A 19,539-nucleotide genomic window follows, 5' to 3' on the forward strand; every position below is an offset into this window, starting at 1 on the left:
GCTCCAGCCTACCTGTACTGGCTGCACCTCCAGGCCTACATGTACTGGCTACACCTGCAGGTCTATCTGTACTGGCTACATCTCCTGGCTTACCTGTACCGGCTGCACCTCCAGGCCTACCTGTACCGGCTACACCTCCAGGCCTACCTGTACTGGCTACACCTCCAGGCCTACCTGTACTGGCTGTACTGCACCTCCCTCCCTCCACCACTAATTGAGCCACTGATTCTTCTGCCCCTGATGCCCCTGGTGAACTACAGCACTACCCAAATAAGGCTCTTCAGAACCCCGAAAGCCTCTCCTCGGGTGGGATACTAAGAATCTAAAAATACAACTGCTCCAACCACCACCCCCTCGCTGTCTCTGTGAGGGGGTTGGGTTAATCTCCCAGGAAGAGGGCTGTTTAATGGGAAGAGGGGTAACTGGGAGCGGAGTGGGGGGGGGGGGGGTCATTGCTGTGTCATCGTAATTCCGGCATGTGGGAGGACAGAAATAGCCCCCCATCCTGAGATAGAGCCGGGAGGACACACCCTGCCAAATAAAGCCCCGTCAACCGGCCCTGAAGCACTTACTGCCATTCTGCAGCCCTGCCAAGTACAGCCCCGCAGCCCTAAAGCACTCACACTGGCTCACTTACAAACTGCATATGAGGAAAAGTCTGAGCGTGAATCAGAGACCTGCTGCTACACTGCTCAGCGGAGCTCCTGCACTCTATTAGGAAATGTCCTCTGCTGCTGCAGAAAAGGAACCAACCCACAAATACAGCAGGGGTGTGGAGACCCCTGGGAAATAACATCCAATCATTCTGACTGGCTGGGGAATAACATCCAATCATTCTGACTGGCTGGGGAATAATATCCAATCATTTTGACTGGCTGGGGAATAACATCCAATCATTCTGACTGGCTGTTTCTTAGAAGCAGCTTCGTGTTAGAGAGCCATACATGCACATACATGATCAGCATAGCACCTCATTCACCTTTTAGGGGAATTTGACACTCAGCTCAAAAGTTTAACAACGTATGGAAAAAAAAAAGATCTTGCTTACATTTAATCAGAGATACAAGATATGTACCACAGTTCAAACTTCTTCAAAAGCTATAGAAGACTATAGAACATTATATCATACACAGTGAAAAGGTTATTACAGTTATGGCATGCCTGTTTTTTGAGAGGTCTGGTTAAGCTTCTGTTGGCACATAAATCATCACTTGGAAACTTTGACCTACACTGTCCATAATACCACCCTTTCCATTCTGAATTCCAGGACATATGAGCATTTCTTATATAACAAGATGCTGCATCTAAGGTTACCACTACATCCATGCTCAGGCTATTTTTACTGGCTGAATCAGTTTCTACAGGGCTGGCCTGACAGAATAGGGGTGTGGCTGTCAAGACAAGGGGCAGGGCCACCATGTTTAAAGGGCAGCACAAAGTCCACCTCCCTTTATCTCTCAATGAACCAAAGCCCCTTGGCAAATAAAGCTCAGCTTGCTGTCACTGTGCTCGCTAATACCAGCTGCTCTGAGATTAGCACGCGCATTCAGAAATCCAGTTCAGGGCGGTCAGAGCCTTCATCTAGGTTTAAACCTGACAGTAATCCTAGATTATAGTCCATTTTGAACTTATTTTCACTGGGGAGAGGAGAGGACACATATCGTACCTGCCCTGCTCAGCTGCCAGCGTAAAAAAAATTCCCTTTCGCTAGCCACAGAAGTGTGCGCCAGGCTCAACGGCTAAACCTCTCACACGATTCAGTGCCAACTCCTCTCACAAAGACAGCACACAGACCTGCTGCAATTCTCAGGCAGCTGTCAGCGCAGTTTAAATTGGGACTGTGGACATTGTGACAATAGCACAGACTACATGGCCATGGCGCCCTCTACTGGTAGATCACACCACTTTCCACTACGAAGTGCAAGGCTTCCAAGAAGGCAATAATATGTGCTCAAATGCCAGCCAACTTTTGTACCAAATTAGATTGTATTTTTTCTGCATAATTCCTTCCATGAAATGTATTTATAGACACGATTTCTTCTTAAAGTCAAAAAATTAAAAGATTCATCCGCAGTTGTTCAACCAGCTAAAACATGCCCACATAATTACAGCAAATATTTCAGACCAAACAAAGTGATGGTAACAATGAATCAATTAATTAATTAATATTTTATTTTCATACCACTCATGTGGCCCATCCCATATGGGATCATATGACCCATCAATGAGCAAACAAATAAACATGGATAGTGCTCGGAGAGATGAGCAACAGCGTGCAACACAGGCAGAGAGACGCTGGCGACATGTTTAATCCCACACCCCCTCCCCATGGCCGCCCAGCAGCCCCCCCATCACCTGAGGTCGTCCACATATATACAACATACACACAAACTCAGCTTCCAAGTAATGTTGTACACTAGTGATGTACAGCAGGAAGAGGGGACCCGCGGCAGCACAGGTGCATAGAGGGCCCACAGATCCACACAGATCTGGCAATGACATTCTCTTTTCAATGCTGTTGAGTATGCTTCAGTTCTCCCATATAGTATTGTATGCATTTATATGTAAAGGTAATTCAGGATTATAAATACACCATAAATCCTCAGATACAAAGAGCACCATAACGTTTGGGACAAGGTTCTTAAAAAAAATTGATTAGGCTCTGCACTTCACAATGTTAGATTTGCAATCAAACGATTCATGTGCGGTTATAATGCACATTCTCAGCCTTTATTCAAGGAAATTATAGCACTTTTTATTCATAGTTTCTCAATAGAGCTCACCAGGGCTCTGTTTCTTCATAATGATGTTCAAAACGGTTGATAGCCTAAGGTTTGGCCTATGTCTCTGTTTTTTCTTCTTATTCCTCAGTTTCATAAGGGCTTCCTTGACTTTCACTGCCACAGCTATGGTCCTCATATAGACAAACGCCAACAGCAGACTCCAAAAGCAATCAAAAGCCTACAATCAAAACTAGATACTGAACGTTCTCTATACATGCACACCTGACTAATCAGATAGACCTATGAAGCCCTTTGTCCCAAACATTATGACACCCTGAAATTGGGGACCAAAGTGCATAAAACGGCCTTTAATAAAAGCTGAGAATGTGCAGTTCAACCACATGTGAATTGTTTGATCACCAATATAATATTGTGAAGCCAAATCAGAGAAAAAATATGTTTTTGTCCCAAACATTATGGCACTCACTGTATGTACAGTGTACATTAAGTTGCCCACTCTTCTTATTTCTTTTTCTTCTGTCTTCTAATTGCTAATGTTGTTTCCATTTTGTCTGTTTTTTGCTTGCACTGTTGTGGTCTATTAGGTACATGTATGTCTGTCTGGATGTTTTATATTTTGGAATCCATTAAACAATTTATTTTTTCAATGGTAACAATAAAAGTTAAAGTTGACAATGTGGAAAACATGTGGAAATTTAAGAGTGCCATGCTACTTATACTTAGACCAATATCATGATGGTGCTTTCCAACACACACTGTTTTTTATGTGCTGAGTATGTGTATATATGTGGTGAAGCACTCAAAATGTTGGTTTCTGGTGATTCACACACGCTGTTTACACATATGCTTTCTTATCAAGCCAAATAACTTAAATTATGATTATTGCTGATATTCAACTAGCTGAAATATGTCCATACATAGCGAATCTTACAACATAAATACATACACAATTACAGAATTACAATAAGGGGAACCAGATTAAATTACACTACAGAATACAGGTACACACCATTGCCGTACTGTATAGATATTTCCACTAGAGGGCAATAGTTCTCTCCTGTTTTACTAGTTCAGATTGGGGACGCAGGTTCAGCGAAAGCTCTAGAAGAAGAAAAAAAAACTCATACCAGATAAAGAGGTAAAAACAGTGAACTCTTATGCACAGGCGACTTGTATACCCTAAGGCTTTGGTGCTCAAGTACAGGTTTTATGGAGGTGGCAGTTAGTGAAAGGTAAAAAAAGAATGGATTTTGTGATTCAATGTGGGCCATATGCTGTACGTCTGGCCGGGTTCCAAGTGTGACCTCACTGTTTGCATGAGTGCAGAAATGAATAGGCCAGGTTACGTGCCTGCATGGGGGAGATCTTTGCTAGAAACTGTGATTATGGTGCAGACTGCAGGCCTGGTTCCCAGGGCCTGATCCACCAATACTGCTCTTTCTGTGGCAGTGGGAAACACAGGGTGGGGGGAGTGGTGTGTCTGAAACAGAGATCTGCGTATACGCACAAGCCTGTCCTCACTCTTAGCAGGACAGAATAATGGCTACAGAGGAGAAGGGGCCACGGCTGATTAGACATTCTCAGGAGTGGCTGCGGCACCCTTCAGCAAAATACACAACCTCTCAGACTGGCTGTGGCTACGGACACAAACCAACGCTGCACATTATTTCCAGTTTCCACTAAATCTATCATCCACACATTAAAACTAGAAAGGAAACAGGCTTCAAAAACATGAGAGTTGCTGGCACACATCACAGGAGTGATGACAATGGCTTCCGGCCAATCACTGAGCTGGAATAAACTTCAGTCACTTCACATTGCATGGCCAAGGTGAACAGACATTCGGGAATTTATCAATATGCTCATTTAATAAAAGATGAAGTTAATGGCTCTAGAGTGTATCTAAGAAACAATAAAACTAATCAAAGTGGTTTGAGTGCGTTATTGGCCATTAAATCCATTCCAACTGAATGGCCCACCAGAGGGATTCTAAAGAACAGACACTGAATTAATTACAGGGGTTATGAGTCATTAAAATACACCTCCTGGAATCCTTTTTTCATTTCTGTATTCACTAAAGAGAGGATAATCCCATTTAAATACCAACATCATAATGTTCATTATATCATCGTGTGGCAGTCGATTCTGTCGTGCACAGTGTGTGCAGAGCAAGCAGATTTACAAAAGTTAAAAAGTCTGAAACCAGCAGTGCATATCCCACAAACAAAGATCCCGCACAGTACTGCATTACAGTGGCAGCTGTGACCTGCATGGTGGCTTTGGAAAAACACTGCCCAAATCCTGGTGCCTCCCTGCATTGCCCCTCCAGATCAGCAGCTTCCAAACCCTGCAAGAGGAACCCGCTGCTGGATCAGTGTCACCACAAAACAATGGAAAGCAGGAACTGAAAAAAGAACTGTTCTGGTGTCCTTGGCATCTAAAAATGTCATCCCGGTCCTGGAAGCAGGATGTTGTTGTGAAACTGCAGCTCTTCTGTGTGCAGATCAGTGACTCGGGGAGCGGCATCTGTGCGCTGGGTCGGCCCCAGAGGTCAGCAAACACAAAGACCAAAGCGCTGCTCCGCGCTGATAATGAGGGCTCGACTGGCACCAGCCTGGCTGCTCCGTTTCACATCTGATCTCCAAACACAGATATGCTCATGCCCTCCATTAAAAAACATGGAGATACTAGAAAATATTTACATTTAATCATTTGCACTGTAGACCATAACCACGCAAGCTCTGCGGCAGTTTCAAACAACTGATGTGCTTACGCTACACAAGATGATTAAACGCATGCATTTTGCCAAGAGAAAACTGTAGTTTGCCTGTAGTTTGCATTGGCTCACCACGTGCAATCAAGTGACCAGGAAAAAGATGAGGATCCTTCAGCAAATGTTCATTTAGGCATTAAACTAAAGTCACATGGACATTTTGTTTTTTGTTATTTGTTAGGGCTGAGAATGGCTTCCATATTGTCAGCATATACGTGTAAACATTTAAATCAGCTCAACACAAAGCATCAGTTGTTTCCCAAACTGAAGGAGGGCTTTACATTCCGGGCCCTGTATTAACAGTGATGCTTTCACTCGGTCAGCCTGGAGTCATGCCTGACTCCTGCTGTAACAACCAGCCTGCTGTATCTCACATTAAAGTGCGGTGTGCAATCTTCCGCCATTGTCCCGGGAAAATACCCACTTTTCTGATTTGCTGAAGGGTAACTGATGTACACAAGACAAACCCTACAGCTAACCCTCAATGCATCTGCGGTGCATTTTCTCCAGTGATTATATACATGGATTCTCTGACCACAGCACATACAATACAAATATAAAAAATATACTAAACAGAAAAATGAGTAAAAAGCACTTGCTCTACAGAAAGTGACCCACATTATTCTGACCCACAAACAGGTGGCCTCTCTCCTGTCATCCTAATGGCCGTTTGTCAAACAGTACAGGACATTTCCACGCCGATGGCAGCACTACGTTGCTGGCTGACAAACTCTGGCCATTCACAGTTCTCCTGCACACCCTTCGCCTACCAAAAAAAATGCACAGAACAGACGAGAGTCCAGTGAGCAGCCAAGCTGAATAGCCTCTTTCAGGCGGCTCTGCTTTCCTGGTTCTTCATGGTACACAGAGTTCTGCCCCCCCCCCCCCAACATTAATAGTGGAGACAGGCAGCCTAAGAGCCAGCAGGCAGTGGAGGGGAGGGGGGAGATGAGGAAGGGGGGGCTCTTTTCTCATTCTGATCTCTCCAGTGTTCACAGGACTCACACAAAGGAGGCGAGGGTGGTCCAGCACGTCTACTGTGGGAAGCTGTGAGCGTTCAGGTGCAGACGGAAATTCTGGGACTTGTGATTCGCTGGAATGGAGCTGGCAGGAAAGGGGGAAGCGGGCCTATTTCGTGACCAGTTGGTGAATGGTGTGATCCGTGCTGTCGCCGTGAGCTGACAGGCCTCCACAGGTCAGGGTTTCACTGGTGGCTCCATTAAGGACAACAAGACCTTTTAAAACAGATCTGCTGGCTGAATGACCTGGAGTGCTCAGCCACTTCATATTCAATATACATGGGCTTATGTTTTTATACTGCAGTCATCATTGCATGACACTTATCTCCTGAAAGACTGAACAGTCATAATTCTCACACCTGTGCGTCCACAAAAGCCTACGATGAGTATTCCTCTTGGACATCCATAATACCAGTAAGTTTACACATCAAACAACTACAAACCACGCAGTATCATAAATTAAACTTCATGAAAGACCCGCTACCCTGATACAGCAGCGATGCACACAAAAGCAGTCGTACTCAGTACGTGCTTGAAGGGGGTGGGGGGACGACCGGTCACTTTGACAAATTACTGTAAGAGTCAGTGTGTGTCTGCATCTCATAATCAGGGTCTGGGGAATCTCACAGGAGCTCTCACACCTCATTCAGATGGGGGGGGGGTCGTCCTTCACATTCCAGCAGTATAGCTTCCCACACACAGCTATGGCAAAGCGGTAGATAGGTTCTCACTGAAGTGATTCAGACTCCCTCCTAGAGAATAACTCCCACCAGCCACCCCCAAACATACACCATCCAATAATCACCCTATCTTAAACAAAGTCCATCCTCCCACATGTGCGTATGGGAGGGTAAAGAAGGAGTAAGTACAGAAGACACAAATGCTTACTCTTCAGGATATATGGTTCTTAAATTACCTCAAAACCTTTGACTATTCTTACTGTCGGAACTCTGAATGTAACTGAAAAACCAGCACACACCAGTGAAGATGGATATGCTGGTGACCAGCATGCTGGAATCAATTATCTTAAGATGACTAAAATGGTCTACCAGCATAACCATCACACAACCAGCTTGATCAAGCTGGTCTACCAGTGCAGCTACTTTCATAATCAGCACTGCCCAGCTTGGTCCAGAAATAGACCAGCATTAACCAGCATGGATTTTATGGTAGTCTTATGCCGTCTTTTTAAGCAGGACCTTCATAATCCGAGATGTTCGCCTTAATGGTTGGACTAACAACATTTCTAATGAAGTTATGCGTGTTGAGTGTGTCAGAAAACTGAAATTAAAATGCGCACACAGCAATTTCTAAAAATCAATCAAGAAAAAAGGTGGTCTTACCCTGACCGCAGGTTAGTCCCAGTCTTCCAAACATTTCCCAGGGCATGGCGTCTACCCCGTCCTGTCTATTTTATTTGAAGCTGCTTCTTTTAGTTTTGTTTTTGTAAATACAGAATACAAAATATGTCCATATATCGTGGGCAGTAAAACTGGGTTTTACAACAAAAACGATGGAGCGCTTTTCTTCCAAAGGATACATCATAAACCGATTGTAAATTCCTAGTCTTTTTTAAGTGCTTCCGTCTAAACAAAAAGTTGTACAAGGGTAGGCCACTGCACCTATATCGTGTGGCAACCCAACAATATCCAATGCACGAATTTCTAGATAACCAAACACGATTTCTGCATCAACACACATCATCCAGCTCTCGTTGACAAACTCCCCATAACTCCTTCCACCATCCTCGGCGTGAGGTCATGATCTTTCACAGGAAGTGCCTTCGTGCGTTCTTCGTGTTGCTTCACAGTGTTCGTGACACCTTCTCATAGAAAATAAATTCAGGCAGTGAATCTGTGGAATCAGCTCAGAGCGCAGCAGTTAGAAAATCAGAAAATCGCACGGAAGCATAATTGCGTTTTAATTCGAAATTGCCTATGACAGGATTATGTTTCCATGGTAGTGAATCTGGGGAATCGGCACATCGCTCTGCATTTATACAATCAGCGAATTGAAGCTGGTGGAAGCAGCTCAGTGTGAGGAGATGAAAACTGAGACGTTGACACAGGATTATGAGATTAGAGCCATGCAACATTTCTGTTTTATTTAATGACCCAGTTCAGCTCTGTAAGTCAATTAGTGAACAATTATCTACTGTCCCAAAACATTACTGAACCTACCGTCCTCAAACTATACTGTACTGTCACCAGACATTACCCTCTGTCCCCGAACAGTCCCTGTTCACCATTCATTATCCTAATCCTCTCACTGGGCACTCCAGAAACATGAATGAGAATATCTCCCTGCTTGCCATCTGTTTTATCTTCATTGCATTATATTCATTGCATTTCATGTTGCGTCAAATAGACATGGTTTAAAATACACCGGTCAACATAGACTAAAGATTAAAGGAAAATTAACTGGTAATGTTTCTCATGCAGCTCTTGTGCAATTGCACAATTTCATTTATTTATTTTTATTCATTTACTTCTTTTTTAAAATTTATTTATTTTTTAAAACTATTTAACAGGGAAAGTGTACATTATTTTAACTGTGCCAGATTTAGCCAAGGGACATATTTTTAATTGTAGTACCTGGCCAGTTTGAACCATGCATCTGTTACAACTACAAAACTTTTAGGATAGGGGGATTTTGGCAAAGGACACAGTAGTCAAAACCACAGCCACAGCTAGGGACCTGAAGCAGCTGGGCATTATGGGAAGTCATTCTCTCTCTCTCCCTCTCTCTCTCTCTCTGAGCTGAATGTGTACTTGCCAACTGACATGGTTGAGGGGGTTTACATGTGGAAGTGAAAGCTGGAGGCTGGTTTCTCGGAAAAGGCTTTGTGACCAGAGGGCAGAAAGGGCTGTTGAATAAAAGCCTGGCAGCTTGAAGAGGCCCCTGTTTTTTCTTCTGTCTTCAATCGGTTGGGAGAAAAATCCTGAGTTGGTTACAGAACAGCCGAATGACCTCTGACCTATCAGCCTGACGAGGTGGTGGGTGGACAGTAGGAAGGTGTGGGATCCCAGCAACAGCAGTTCTGGAAACAAAAAAGAAATCTAGAGATGGCTGCTATGACAAACACATGCCTAACTGCCTGTACTAGTTAGTTTTTACATAGCACATTGCCTGGAAAACCTCCACTCCTGTAGTGGGCACTATTGGCAAATACAAGCTAAAAGAGTGGTCATCTGCTGCTTGTGTGCGTACAGTATTTACACCACTTTTATAATGAACACATGGTAGCCTTTATAGAGCAAGGGCTGAAAGGCAGATTAAGTTCATTGAAAAACTTCAGTTTACAGTAAAATGTTCTGTGCATGAAACAATGTACAAACAAGTTTATCTAGCAATCTACCTTGATTCGGTACTGGATTCTTGGCCCAAAACAATGAAAGGTTTCAATGACAAGTGTCCCTTTGTAGCTTCTGTTGTCTTAAGCCCAGAACTCTATCACATGTAGATGCACTCACATTTCCCCCAAGTGGTAATATGCAGTTGTTTAAAGCTGGCAGCAGATCTTAATCTACAATGCAATACAGCATGTTCTGCTACAGAATCTTCAAATTGCTGATTAGTATCCGCTCACCTCCACCAGACACATTCCAACATTCCAAATGCATGATCAAGTTTTTCCCACCACCACACACTTAAGATACAGCACATCTCCAAACTGCACAGGCAAATGAAGTCCTGTTTGAAGGTGTTGGAAACTTTTGGTCTACTTAACAAAAAGCTTTCTTGTCTCTATTCAAGTCACACTTCACAGGTACAGTAAAATAGTGCAGCCCTTTCACTGTCATGTTAAAATTTTGTTTTGTCTTCCAGCAATTAAAGCAGAAACTCAGAGTAAAATCTTCACCACTGAAGACCTGTTATCACAGTGAAAAGTTTGCCTGTTCATAGCATTAATTCTATATGCTGTCACAGGTACAATAAGGACAGTGGGGAAGCTGCCACTTTCTAAAGGGAAATAGGAAATCTCTGGCAATAAATGGCTGGAGTGGGTCCACAATTATAACTAAACTGATACATTCCTACAGCTAAACTGGCAGCACATTGCATATTCTAGCTATAGATTCATACAGATTCATCACTATAGTAAGCACTGACTGGACTGATGGTGGTTGATAACAATTGTGGTCTGGCCGCTGACTATCACGAACGGAACGTGTAGATTTTTATTTCTATTTATTTCGTATTTTTCCCGCTCATTTGGAGCCTCTCCATATGGATGCCTCCCTAGACTAACGCCCCTGTTGCCCATGCCTAGAACTGGCCCTGATCATACATGCAACAAAATTGACCACAGCTAGATAATAGAGAGGACTCAACAAGCCCATACGCCAAGCATTCTTCCTTATGGGGACAGGGAGATAACACTAAACAGTGTTACACAGCACACACTCTCAGTGTAGTCTGGCATAACCTTACTGCTGACAGAATGTATGTTCCAGAATGCCTCGGTCCCTTCTACAAAGATGAGCATCTTCTGATCTGTGGGGTTTATTGAACACTAAAAGTGAACCTGTGTTAAAATGAACATGTGTTATATTCAGACAGTAAATCCAGTCCTCACAGGGCAGGAATCTTTTCTCATTAGTCTGCTTCTCTCCAGCTCTCCACATGCAGATGTTTCTTCACTCTGGCTGGAAAATCAGGTCAGTGTCGGCAGCTAGCAGGACCAGGGAGCGATCAGAGACAAGCTTCAGACCCGCATACCTTAACGTTACACTCGTGCATGTGTGGCCTAATTTCAGGAGCCCCATCTCAGCAGTCCATAAAGCAAGCAGGATATTACTTTACCACTCTTTCAGTTTGTGCTAAAGATCTGGTATCTCCAATGAAAACAACAGAAAAGGTCCCGACGGATTCCATTCCAAATCTGAATTCTGAGAGTAAATCCAAGGTCTAATCTCCAGACTTAAACCTGTCTAACTCCTGCCTTCATCATATAAAGATCACAGGCCATGAATCACAGGTGACCCAATGCCCAATGGTGGTGCCAATACTCTGGATTAGCAGAGGCTCCAAATGGTCCAGTTAGTGATGAGCTGCATTCAATGTAAAAAAGTGGATAATACAGAACAGGGTAATTAGCAAGGTCACTGAAAACAAAGCACAGATGTTTCAGACTTACAGTAAATACTTCAGTCATACTGTCCCAGTTAGGTCTGTAGCTGCAAGCTGCATGAGAAATTCAGATCAATATGGCCACTGCAGTCCACACAACTCCCCCAAATTAAAAACATCAGATTAAAAAATCAGAAAGGGGAATCTTGACCATGAGCCCTGGAAAGAACGCCTTAGAGAACAACATTTTGTTCTGTGACAAATTGAAATGGACACATTCTATAAGCTATCACCTTGGTTAAAATTACTATTATTTTTTTTTGTCCTTTTCCTACTTTTTTTGGATAGCTTTCAGCATTTACAGATTTGAGAGAAGGGCAGGCAGTTAACCTTCCCATGTACAGAGTTTTCTTTCACATCTGTGTGGGCGCAGAAAATTTAAAAACAAGGCGAAGGTTCTGGAGCAGTGCCAAGGACCTGTGGGGGACAGAGGGGAGGGGTCTGAGGAGAGGAAGAGAGGAAGGGAGGAACGGGAGAGTCAGCAGCTGCTTTCTGATGCTTTCTTTCTTTGTTCAAACCTGATAAGCGTTTCCGATGAGGACGCCGCTGCTTCCCTCCATCTCTCCATCAGCTTGTGTCACATGAGTCACATCCCCTCCTGCCCCCGCCGACCCCCCCGCCACGGTCTCCAGCCACCAGGGCTTCCAGCATCCTGCCGTTGGGAGCACTGTGCTGTGTTCTGCTCTGTAGAAGTTGAGCTGTGCCATGCTCTTGATCAGACTGGATTTTCCCTTAACCCTGAGATCACAAATACGTGATTAAAATGTTCTTAACTGAACATTCTAATGCTGATGTAACAATCACGGCTGGTAACTGAAAGCAATGAAATTCTGAGAACATTGATTCAGAATTTTTGAAAAGATAAACATTCAGAAAAACCTACTCTTCAAAGGGTTAAGGATGCTCCACTCGTTTGTGCAAAGCAAAACTCTCTGGAGCCAGATTCTAGGAGAGGTTTTCTGGCAGCATGCAGATGAGATCAGGCCAGCACTGGACCCCCCCCTTCCCCCCCACGGCTCCGGACCCCTCCACCAGGGCCTGTGTTTGTGACTTGTGTTAAAATGAGGGTGGGGGGGCTTTCTTTGTAATCCTTCCAAGTACAGTAAACACTCTGCATGGCACAAGCACAAGCTGCCAAATGCACAAAAGGCCTCTGTCACCCTCGAGAGAAAAACAACAGGTCTGAGGCTCCCTACTGATGGGGAGGAAGATGAGGATGGGAGTGAAGAGAAGGTTTAACAGGGAAATACAGCTCTATAAAAGAATCAGCCCTTGTATTTGGCAAACAGCTGCTCATAATTATCTGTGTTTTGAGGCCTCGATGACGGTTAGTACTTTGTTTTTGGCAGGAACCCGACAATGGACCCGTAGCAGCTGGCTTAGAATTATTATTTTTTTTTAAAACTTTTTTAAAAGTGAAGAGCTCCACCTCTCTTTGTCTCTCTCTCACACACACAACCTGTTCTGCAGTCAACTGTTATTAACTGCCCGCTAGCGCACTGCCTGTCAGATCTAATTACCATCTGTACATCCCCCCCCACATACACTGTTAACCCCCACCCCCCCACAGCCCAATCCTACAGCAGTATTCAGTATCTGCTCATTCACTCCAGTGAATTATTGACCACACGAAGTGGAACAGTTTGATCACTGAGCACTGGGGGAATTTGTATTGGATAGTCTGCTTTTCCTGAAGGTAAAACACTGAACAGCCCATGGTTTTCATGCCACACAGTACATTTATCTATATTTTACTTATATAGTGGCCACATGGACATGGTAGCCCATCGTTATTCAGTGAGAATTTGTCCATGTTAAATTGCTTCTGTGAATAAATGTGGGTCATCACTGTTTTATCCCTCAGTCAGTTAAAGGTGAACCACACTCTTGTACTAGTGATTACTGGGAGTTTCCCCAGTTGTGGTTTCAACCTTTGGAGCTGCTGTCAAATCAGTCTTATCACCCCCTTGTCTTCTCTTATCTTCTCCTAACACCGAAGAAAACTGCTCATTATAAGCCTGCTTAACTGCTTATTTTGTTTTACTTTCAGTTCTTCAGTCGCAGGTTCGCCACTTTTCCGAGTCATGCTTCACACAGGCACTAAGGAAGATTTATACTTCTTAACAAGGTCTTGTGTGAGCGGCCAGATACCCTCTGCAGACATGTTCTGACTGAAATTAATTTATCATGTTATAGATATCCCTAGTTCTGCCAATATTCAGTAAATGACTGCTTTTACATTTGAAGCTCATTATGTTCTTAAAGATTTAATGCCATTATGTTCTAAAATAGCTTTGCTCTACAAATATGCAATATTGTTTTTAAATGATCAGACTAAACAAACAGCATCACCAGTACACATGCTGACCCATTTATTTAGTGAACTTGTATCCATATTTTTTTTAGGGATGGTTTCACAGGTTGAGGAAATGCGTGGCACTCTGGGACAGGCGGCCCACTGCAGTGTTTTCACAGACACAGGCACCAGCACGTAGCCTACACAAACAGCCTTTATTTTCACAGGAGTAACACGGTACAGATAGCTCGCTGTTCCGGGCCTGAGAGTCAGCACAGGCTGTTATTCCAGACTCCTATCCCCCGCTGGCTCCCGAATGTGCATCCTTTTCACTTCAACATTTTCTGGGAATCAGCTGTAAACTCAGACTGAGGAACACAATACAGCATGAACACAGTCATGAATTTGGGTCCTGTTGTAAGGCACATGGGAGAAGACATCCCCTGCTATGAGGATGTCACGCTGTGAGAGGTCTCTGATTCATCCACTCATATCCAGAAGAATTTCCCTGAAATGGCGGCTTTTGCGCAGTGCTGACTGACTCCAGTAGAGGTGCGGTGCCTTAATCACTATCCCTTCCATTGTCTTCTTTAAGCGGTATATCTATCCTTTATTTATTCAGGACAAAAGCTCCACTGAGATTGGCATCTCGTTGAAATAGCTTACTTTAAAAACATAAATGGCCACTGTACATCACCGATAAGTGATTAAAATATTTGTTTTTCTTTATCTTCTGTATAAAATTCTGTCCGGAATGATGATGATGACAAAACCTGTCATTACTCTGCACCTGTACCCGAACTCTAACATTTTTTTAAATGAAGCCCTTAACGCAGAACTATCTGGCTCAGATACTGTACACCCCCCCACCCCCCAATAAAAGATTACCCCTCATCTGCGGATATCAAAGTTCATTTCACTTTGACAAAATTTCACACTTGCGCTGGTGATATTTGGAATTCAGTTCAGGAATTTAGGAAATGGGATATTGTGTGATTGCGTGCAGATGTGTTTGCCGGTGAGTGTCTGTGATTAGGTCTGTGTGCACTAGACCTCTTGACTGCCTTCATAAACTCAAAGTAATAATTTTTCTCAAAGTCAACCAGGCTAAGCCAATCCAATTTCCCATAATTCCCAGTCCAGCAGATCCAATTAACTTCACTGTTTGGGGAGGATCGCTCAGCACCCTGGAGGAACATTAACAAGGTATAACAACAACAAAATGCTGTAGATCACCATGGTTTTAGAACTTTGCAAACTGCACATTAACACAATATGCAACTGACTGTAGCAGAAAATTTTTGTAGAAAATTAAAAATATTCTTGACAGCTTCTGTGTGAAAATGGTATCAAATTAGGCACTAATTTTAGTTGAGGATCACACAGTCTCTTAAAGACTAGTCAGCCACATCTCATTACAATTCTTATGTCTAACATCATGCTATTTCCTGTTCTGAATATAAGAACTCCCACAGTGGTCCAAACTACAGTTCAGGTCAAAAAGACCAGGTCAACATCAGCAACAACAATTTCAGCAATATCTCTGTCAGACAGTTCATCCAACATAGTACAAACATTCTGTTCAATGGCAAATGTATAAAGGTTTGTGGTTCATGGAGGAGTATCACCGTAGCACATCCACATCGCCCTTCCCGTACCCGGGCACCTATTCTAACACCTGCTGTCCCAATTAGTAGCAGGTAAGATGTCAGCACACGTAGGATGCCAGCACAGGTGAGTCTCAGCAGAGGTGAGATGCCAGCACAGGTGAGTCTCAGCACAGGTGACATGCCAGCACAGGTGAGTCTCAGTACAGGTGAGGTTGCAGCAGTTCTTCACTGAAGGCTAAGCGAGGCAGCAGTACTTTCTCCACCAGGACTCGGAGAACTTGCTCATTTTGTGAGGAGTCCTCTTCTTTGGCTGCTGCTGACTGTCACCGTGCTGGATGCTCGCCAGAATGGCCACGTCAAACACCTCCTTCAGGTTCTTCTGGGTCAGCGCTGAACACTCCACATAAGAGACCGCACCGATGTCCTGAGCACAGAACTGAGCGTCCCGTGGGTCCACGGGTCTCTCCCGGTATTTGGCGAGCTCAATGAGGACCTTGACGTCCTGCCGCAGGTCCGACTGCGTGCCCACGAGCACCATGGGCACCCGCGGGCGGTGCCGTCGGATCTCTGGGACCCACTTCTCCGCCACATTCTGGAAGGAGGCGGGACTAACCACGCTGAAGCACAGCAGGAAGACGTCAGCATTGGTGTAGCAGAGAGGGCGGAGCTTATCAAATTCATCCTGCAGGGGGAGGATGAAAGGCAGTGCTCATTTACACCTGCACACACCCGTAAACACCTGCAAACAATTGCACACACTCGTACACACCTGCAAACATTTGCCCACACCTACACATACCTGCACATTGTTGTACACACAAGTTTATGATGCATAGTTCAGAGACATAACACTGGACATTAAGAAGCATGGCTTTGAAATGTCATATTTTGCACGACCAGAAATCATATGGAAGAGGCATTTAGGGCACAGACGATGAGAGAAGGGGAACGGAAACAGAGCAGAGCTCTTGAATTGTCTGTTTACAGCCGCTCTCTGTGATAAACAGCGACCTGGAGGACTGCTGACGCCCCTGAGCGCTCTTATCTACAATAACCGGTCTGATCCGTTGATCTAAGGAGTTACGCAACATTACAGCTATTCAGTACCAAACCTTATTCTCCACTGTCATTTCAGCTAAGACAACATGCCTATGGCTTTCTGAAACTTTTTAAAGGTAAAGAATCGCCTCCCACTCTCTCTGCTTGCATGCCCTTGTATTCGTGTCCCTCCTCAGGGAAAGAGCCTTCCTTTCCCTCCTGAACGGCAGCGGCCACAATGAGAGCTGTGATTAGGCCATTCTGCCCGACACTGTCAGCAAAGGACCATGTCACTCAAGCTCTCAAACTGGAAACACTTCAGATGAAAAAGGTAGAGAGACGGAGAAACGGCTCGGCCAGCTGACGCTCCGCCCACATTGTTGCCGGGAAGATCAGGGACAGAGGCCACAGAAAGAAAGAAGTGCTGATCAGAGATATCTTCTTCTCACTGTTCCTTCACTGGTCTGATGAAGCTGCAATCAATAACACCACCATTCAATTATGGTTCTTCAGTAATGTCAGTCAACATTTGTCGACTGACAGCCTTGAATTGCGATTAAATCTTTTTTATTTCCAACAATTTCAACCTGTTCCTTCCAACTCTCCAGTCATGTGTTTTATGGTTTCTCTGTTAGGCTCTAGTTTATTTTGCATAATCAATTCAATGATTTCAGGGGTTACACTGTATTTACCATTGCGCCTCATGGACAAAAATAATTTATTTTCAGCAGAGAGCATGCTAACAGAGCCCTCCGTAGCACAGCAATCCCACACATGACAAAAGTGTCAGTGATGGTTTTGGTGTCACGCTAACCCCTCTCTCTGTATTTGGCCTCTATCTGCAGTGACTCACGTTCACTGTTCCAGGGATAACTGGGCCCTTTCTCTGCCTCCAGCCCACATTTTGCTGTGTCTAGACAGAAATGCTTTGGCTTCTTGCCTCCCTGTTCTCTCCTTCCAACCTCCTCAGCTCCTCCAGAGCAGAGTCATCTTGTGCTTCCTCTGACTCTCCCCAGCTGTGCTTTTGCTATGTCTTAATAAGTCTGACAAACAAATCTATCTGGATAAATTCATCTCTACAGACTCGGGCCCAAAGGTTTGGTCTGCCCCACTGTCAGTGCCTCCCATTCCAACATTATTTCACCCCTACAGTGGTAATATATTAAAATATGAAAACATTAAAAGGATGTTGCGTTCCACAGACCTGTCCAGCTGTGTCACAGAGCTGGAGCCTCACGGGCTTCCCGTCAACTGCCACAACCGCTGGACCAACGAAAAACAGAAAAATATCGCAATTACAATTCTGTTACTCCCACAGTCACTCTCCTTGTGCATATATATGCAGGTTCATGGCAAAATAATAATAATAATAATAATAATAATAAATTAAGCGTAGTTAAATAAAATGTTTAAAAAAAAAGCTCAGCTGTCATATTACAGCCATTTTATGCTTAATTTGTTTGTGATGAATTGTGCACAGTAGGCTACATTTTAGAACAAATTATGGCAGGTGACTTCCAGATACACTTTGCCTATAGCACACTCGCTCACAATCTATGCATACCACTTCTGCCCAGTCAGTCTAATAATACAAAAATACAGTCTTCTGAACCAGAAAGCACAAAAAAAAAGTGATAAGTAAAAGTTAAAAGATTCCAAACTTAAGGCAGCTGCAGAACTTTTAACATAAAACCTCAAAGCTGTGTTTTTACCCACTAACCAACTCAGTTGTAACTTAGGATATGTTCTCAACTAACCTGGTTTTAAAAAAAGTGTTTAAATCCATAATTAATATTCATAAATATGATTTTTTTCAAGCAATTCAGCATACAACAATCTGCGTATTTTTCGTAAATTTCCACAATTACCTGCAAAGTTATCGAAAGCAGTGGGCACATACTCCGTTGGATATCCATTTGTCGTATAGCTAACGATGAGGCTAGTTTTGCCCACGGCTCCGTCACCGACTAGGACACACTTAACCTTACGCTCAGCTGCAGACCCAAACCGACACCTAGCACCCCTGGGCTGATCTCTGGTTCGAACCCTCCGAGGGGGGACCGGGGGCGCGTCGGACGCAGAAACAGATTTGTATTCTCCTACACCCTGAGGAGGCATCGCATAAACCTGTCGTTCCGGAGGTAAAACTAGCAAATTATTCCAGTTTTCCCAAGCCAACTCGGATCCCGTACGCTGACATCAGAGGGGGTTTCATCGGGACAGTTGTTTGCCAAGATCTAGTTTCCGATACGTTTCGCTTGATGGAAAAACACTTCTCTACCATAAGGACAGCCCGGGTGCTTGTGGTTAAAATCCATTAAAAAATAAGAAACACAATCAGTCAGCGAAAATCCACAAGAGTTAAGCTTATGTACCCCTTCAACTCCGCTTCGCAGGCTAGACAATGTTGGTCAAATTAAGTACAATTCCAGCAATCTCTAGCCTACTCCAGCCTCACCGTAGCCTATTACCCTGGAGCAGCATGACATCATTGTAAACCTAAGCGACTCAGATAAAGATTGCTTCATTTTCACTGACCAATAGTCAGCCAGCAGCTTGAAAAAACATTCCTTCGCCAAGAACGCGTATCGTTGCTCCCAGTGGAAAAACTGTAGATCGTTTCAAATGTTTTTAAATTAGAATAACTTGCAGGTCAGTTATCCAATTTTTTAACAGGACTTAATAACTAGAGCATTTACTTTAATTTACTTGATTGCCCAGATAAACACACGCATGGTTATGCTGTTTAATTCGTGTTTATTTCAGAAATATGTAAAATGGTTTCTTTTCACATAATGTATTTTACACAGTTTTTAATTTAAAAAAAACGAAACAAACAGAAAAGTATTTCTTTTAAAATACAGTTTAACCAATTGCTCCCTCTAGTGGATATGTTGAGTGTACGCAGGTGACAGTGGTTTAATTG

At 43.7% G+C, this 19,539-nt stretch overlaps 1 protein-coding gene across 1 annotated transcript; it reads right to left on the minus strand.

The window, feature by feature from the left end:
- Positions 1–14,019: 14,019 nt before the first annotated feature.
- rhoua (ras homolog family member Ua) lies at positions 14,020–19,182 on the minus strand. The gene is made up of 3 exons (XM_035400219.1): positions 18,482–19,182; positions 17,818–17,876; positions 14,020–16,257 (listed from the first exon to the last, which is right to left on the minus strand). The coding sequence occupies exons 1-3, from the start codon at positions 18,729–18,731 to the stop codon at positions 15,811–15,813; spliced, it is 756 nt and encodes a 251-aa protein (XP_035256110.1). The 5' UTR covers positions 18,732–19,182; the 3' UTR covers positions 14,020–15,810.
- Between the last annotated feature and the right edge of the window lie 357 nt (positions 19,183–19,539).

The sequence above is a fragment of the Anguilla anguilla genome, chromosome 18 (genome assembly GCF_013347855.1).
Source record: "Anguilla anguilla isolate fAngAng1 chromosome 18, fAngAng1.pri, whole genome shotgun sequence".
Taxonomy (NCBI): Eukaryota; Metazoa; Chordata; class Actinopteri; order Anguilliformes; family Anguillidae; genus Anguilla; species Anguilla anguilla.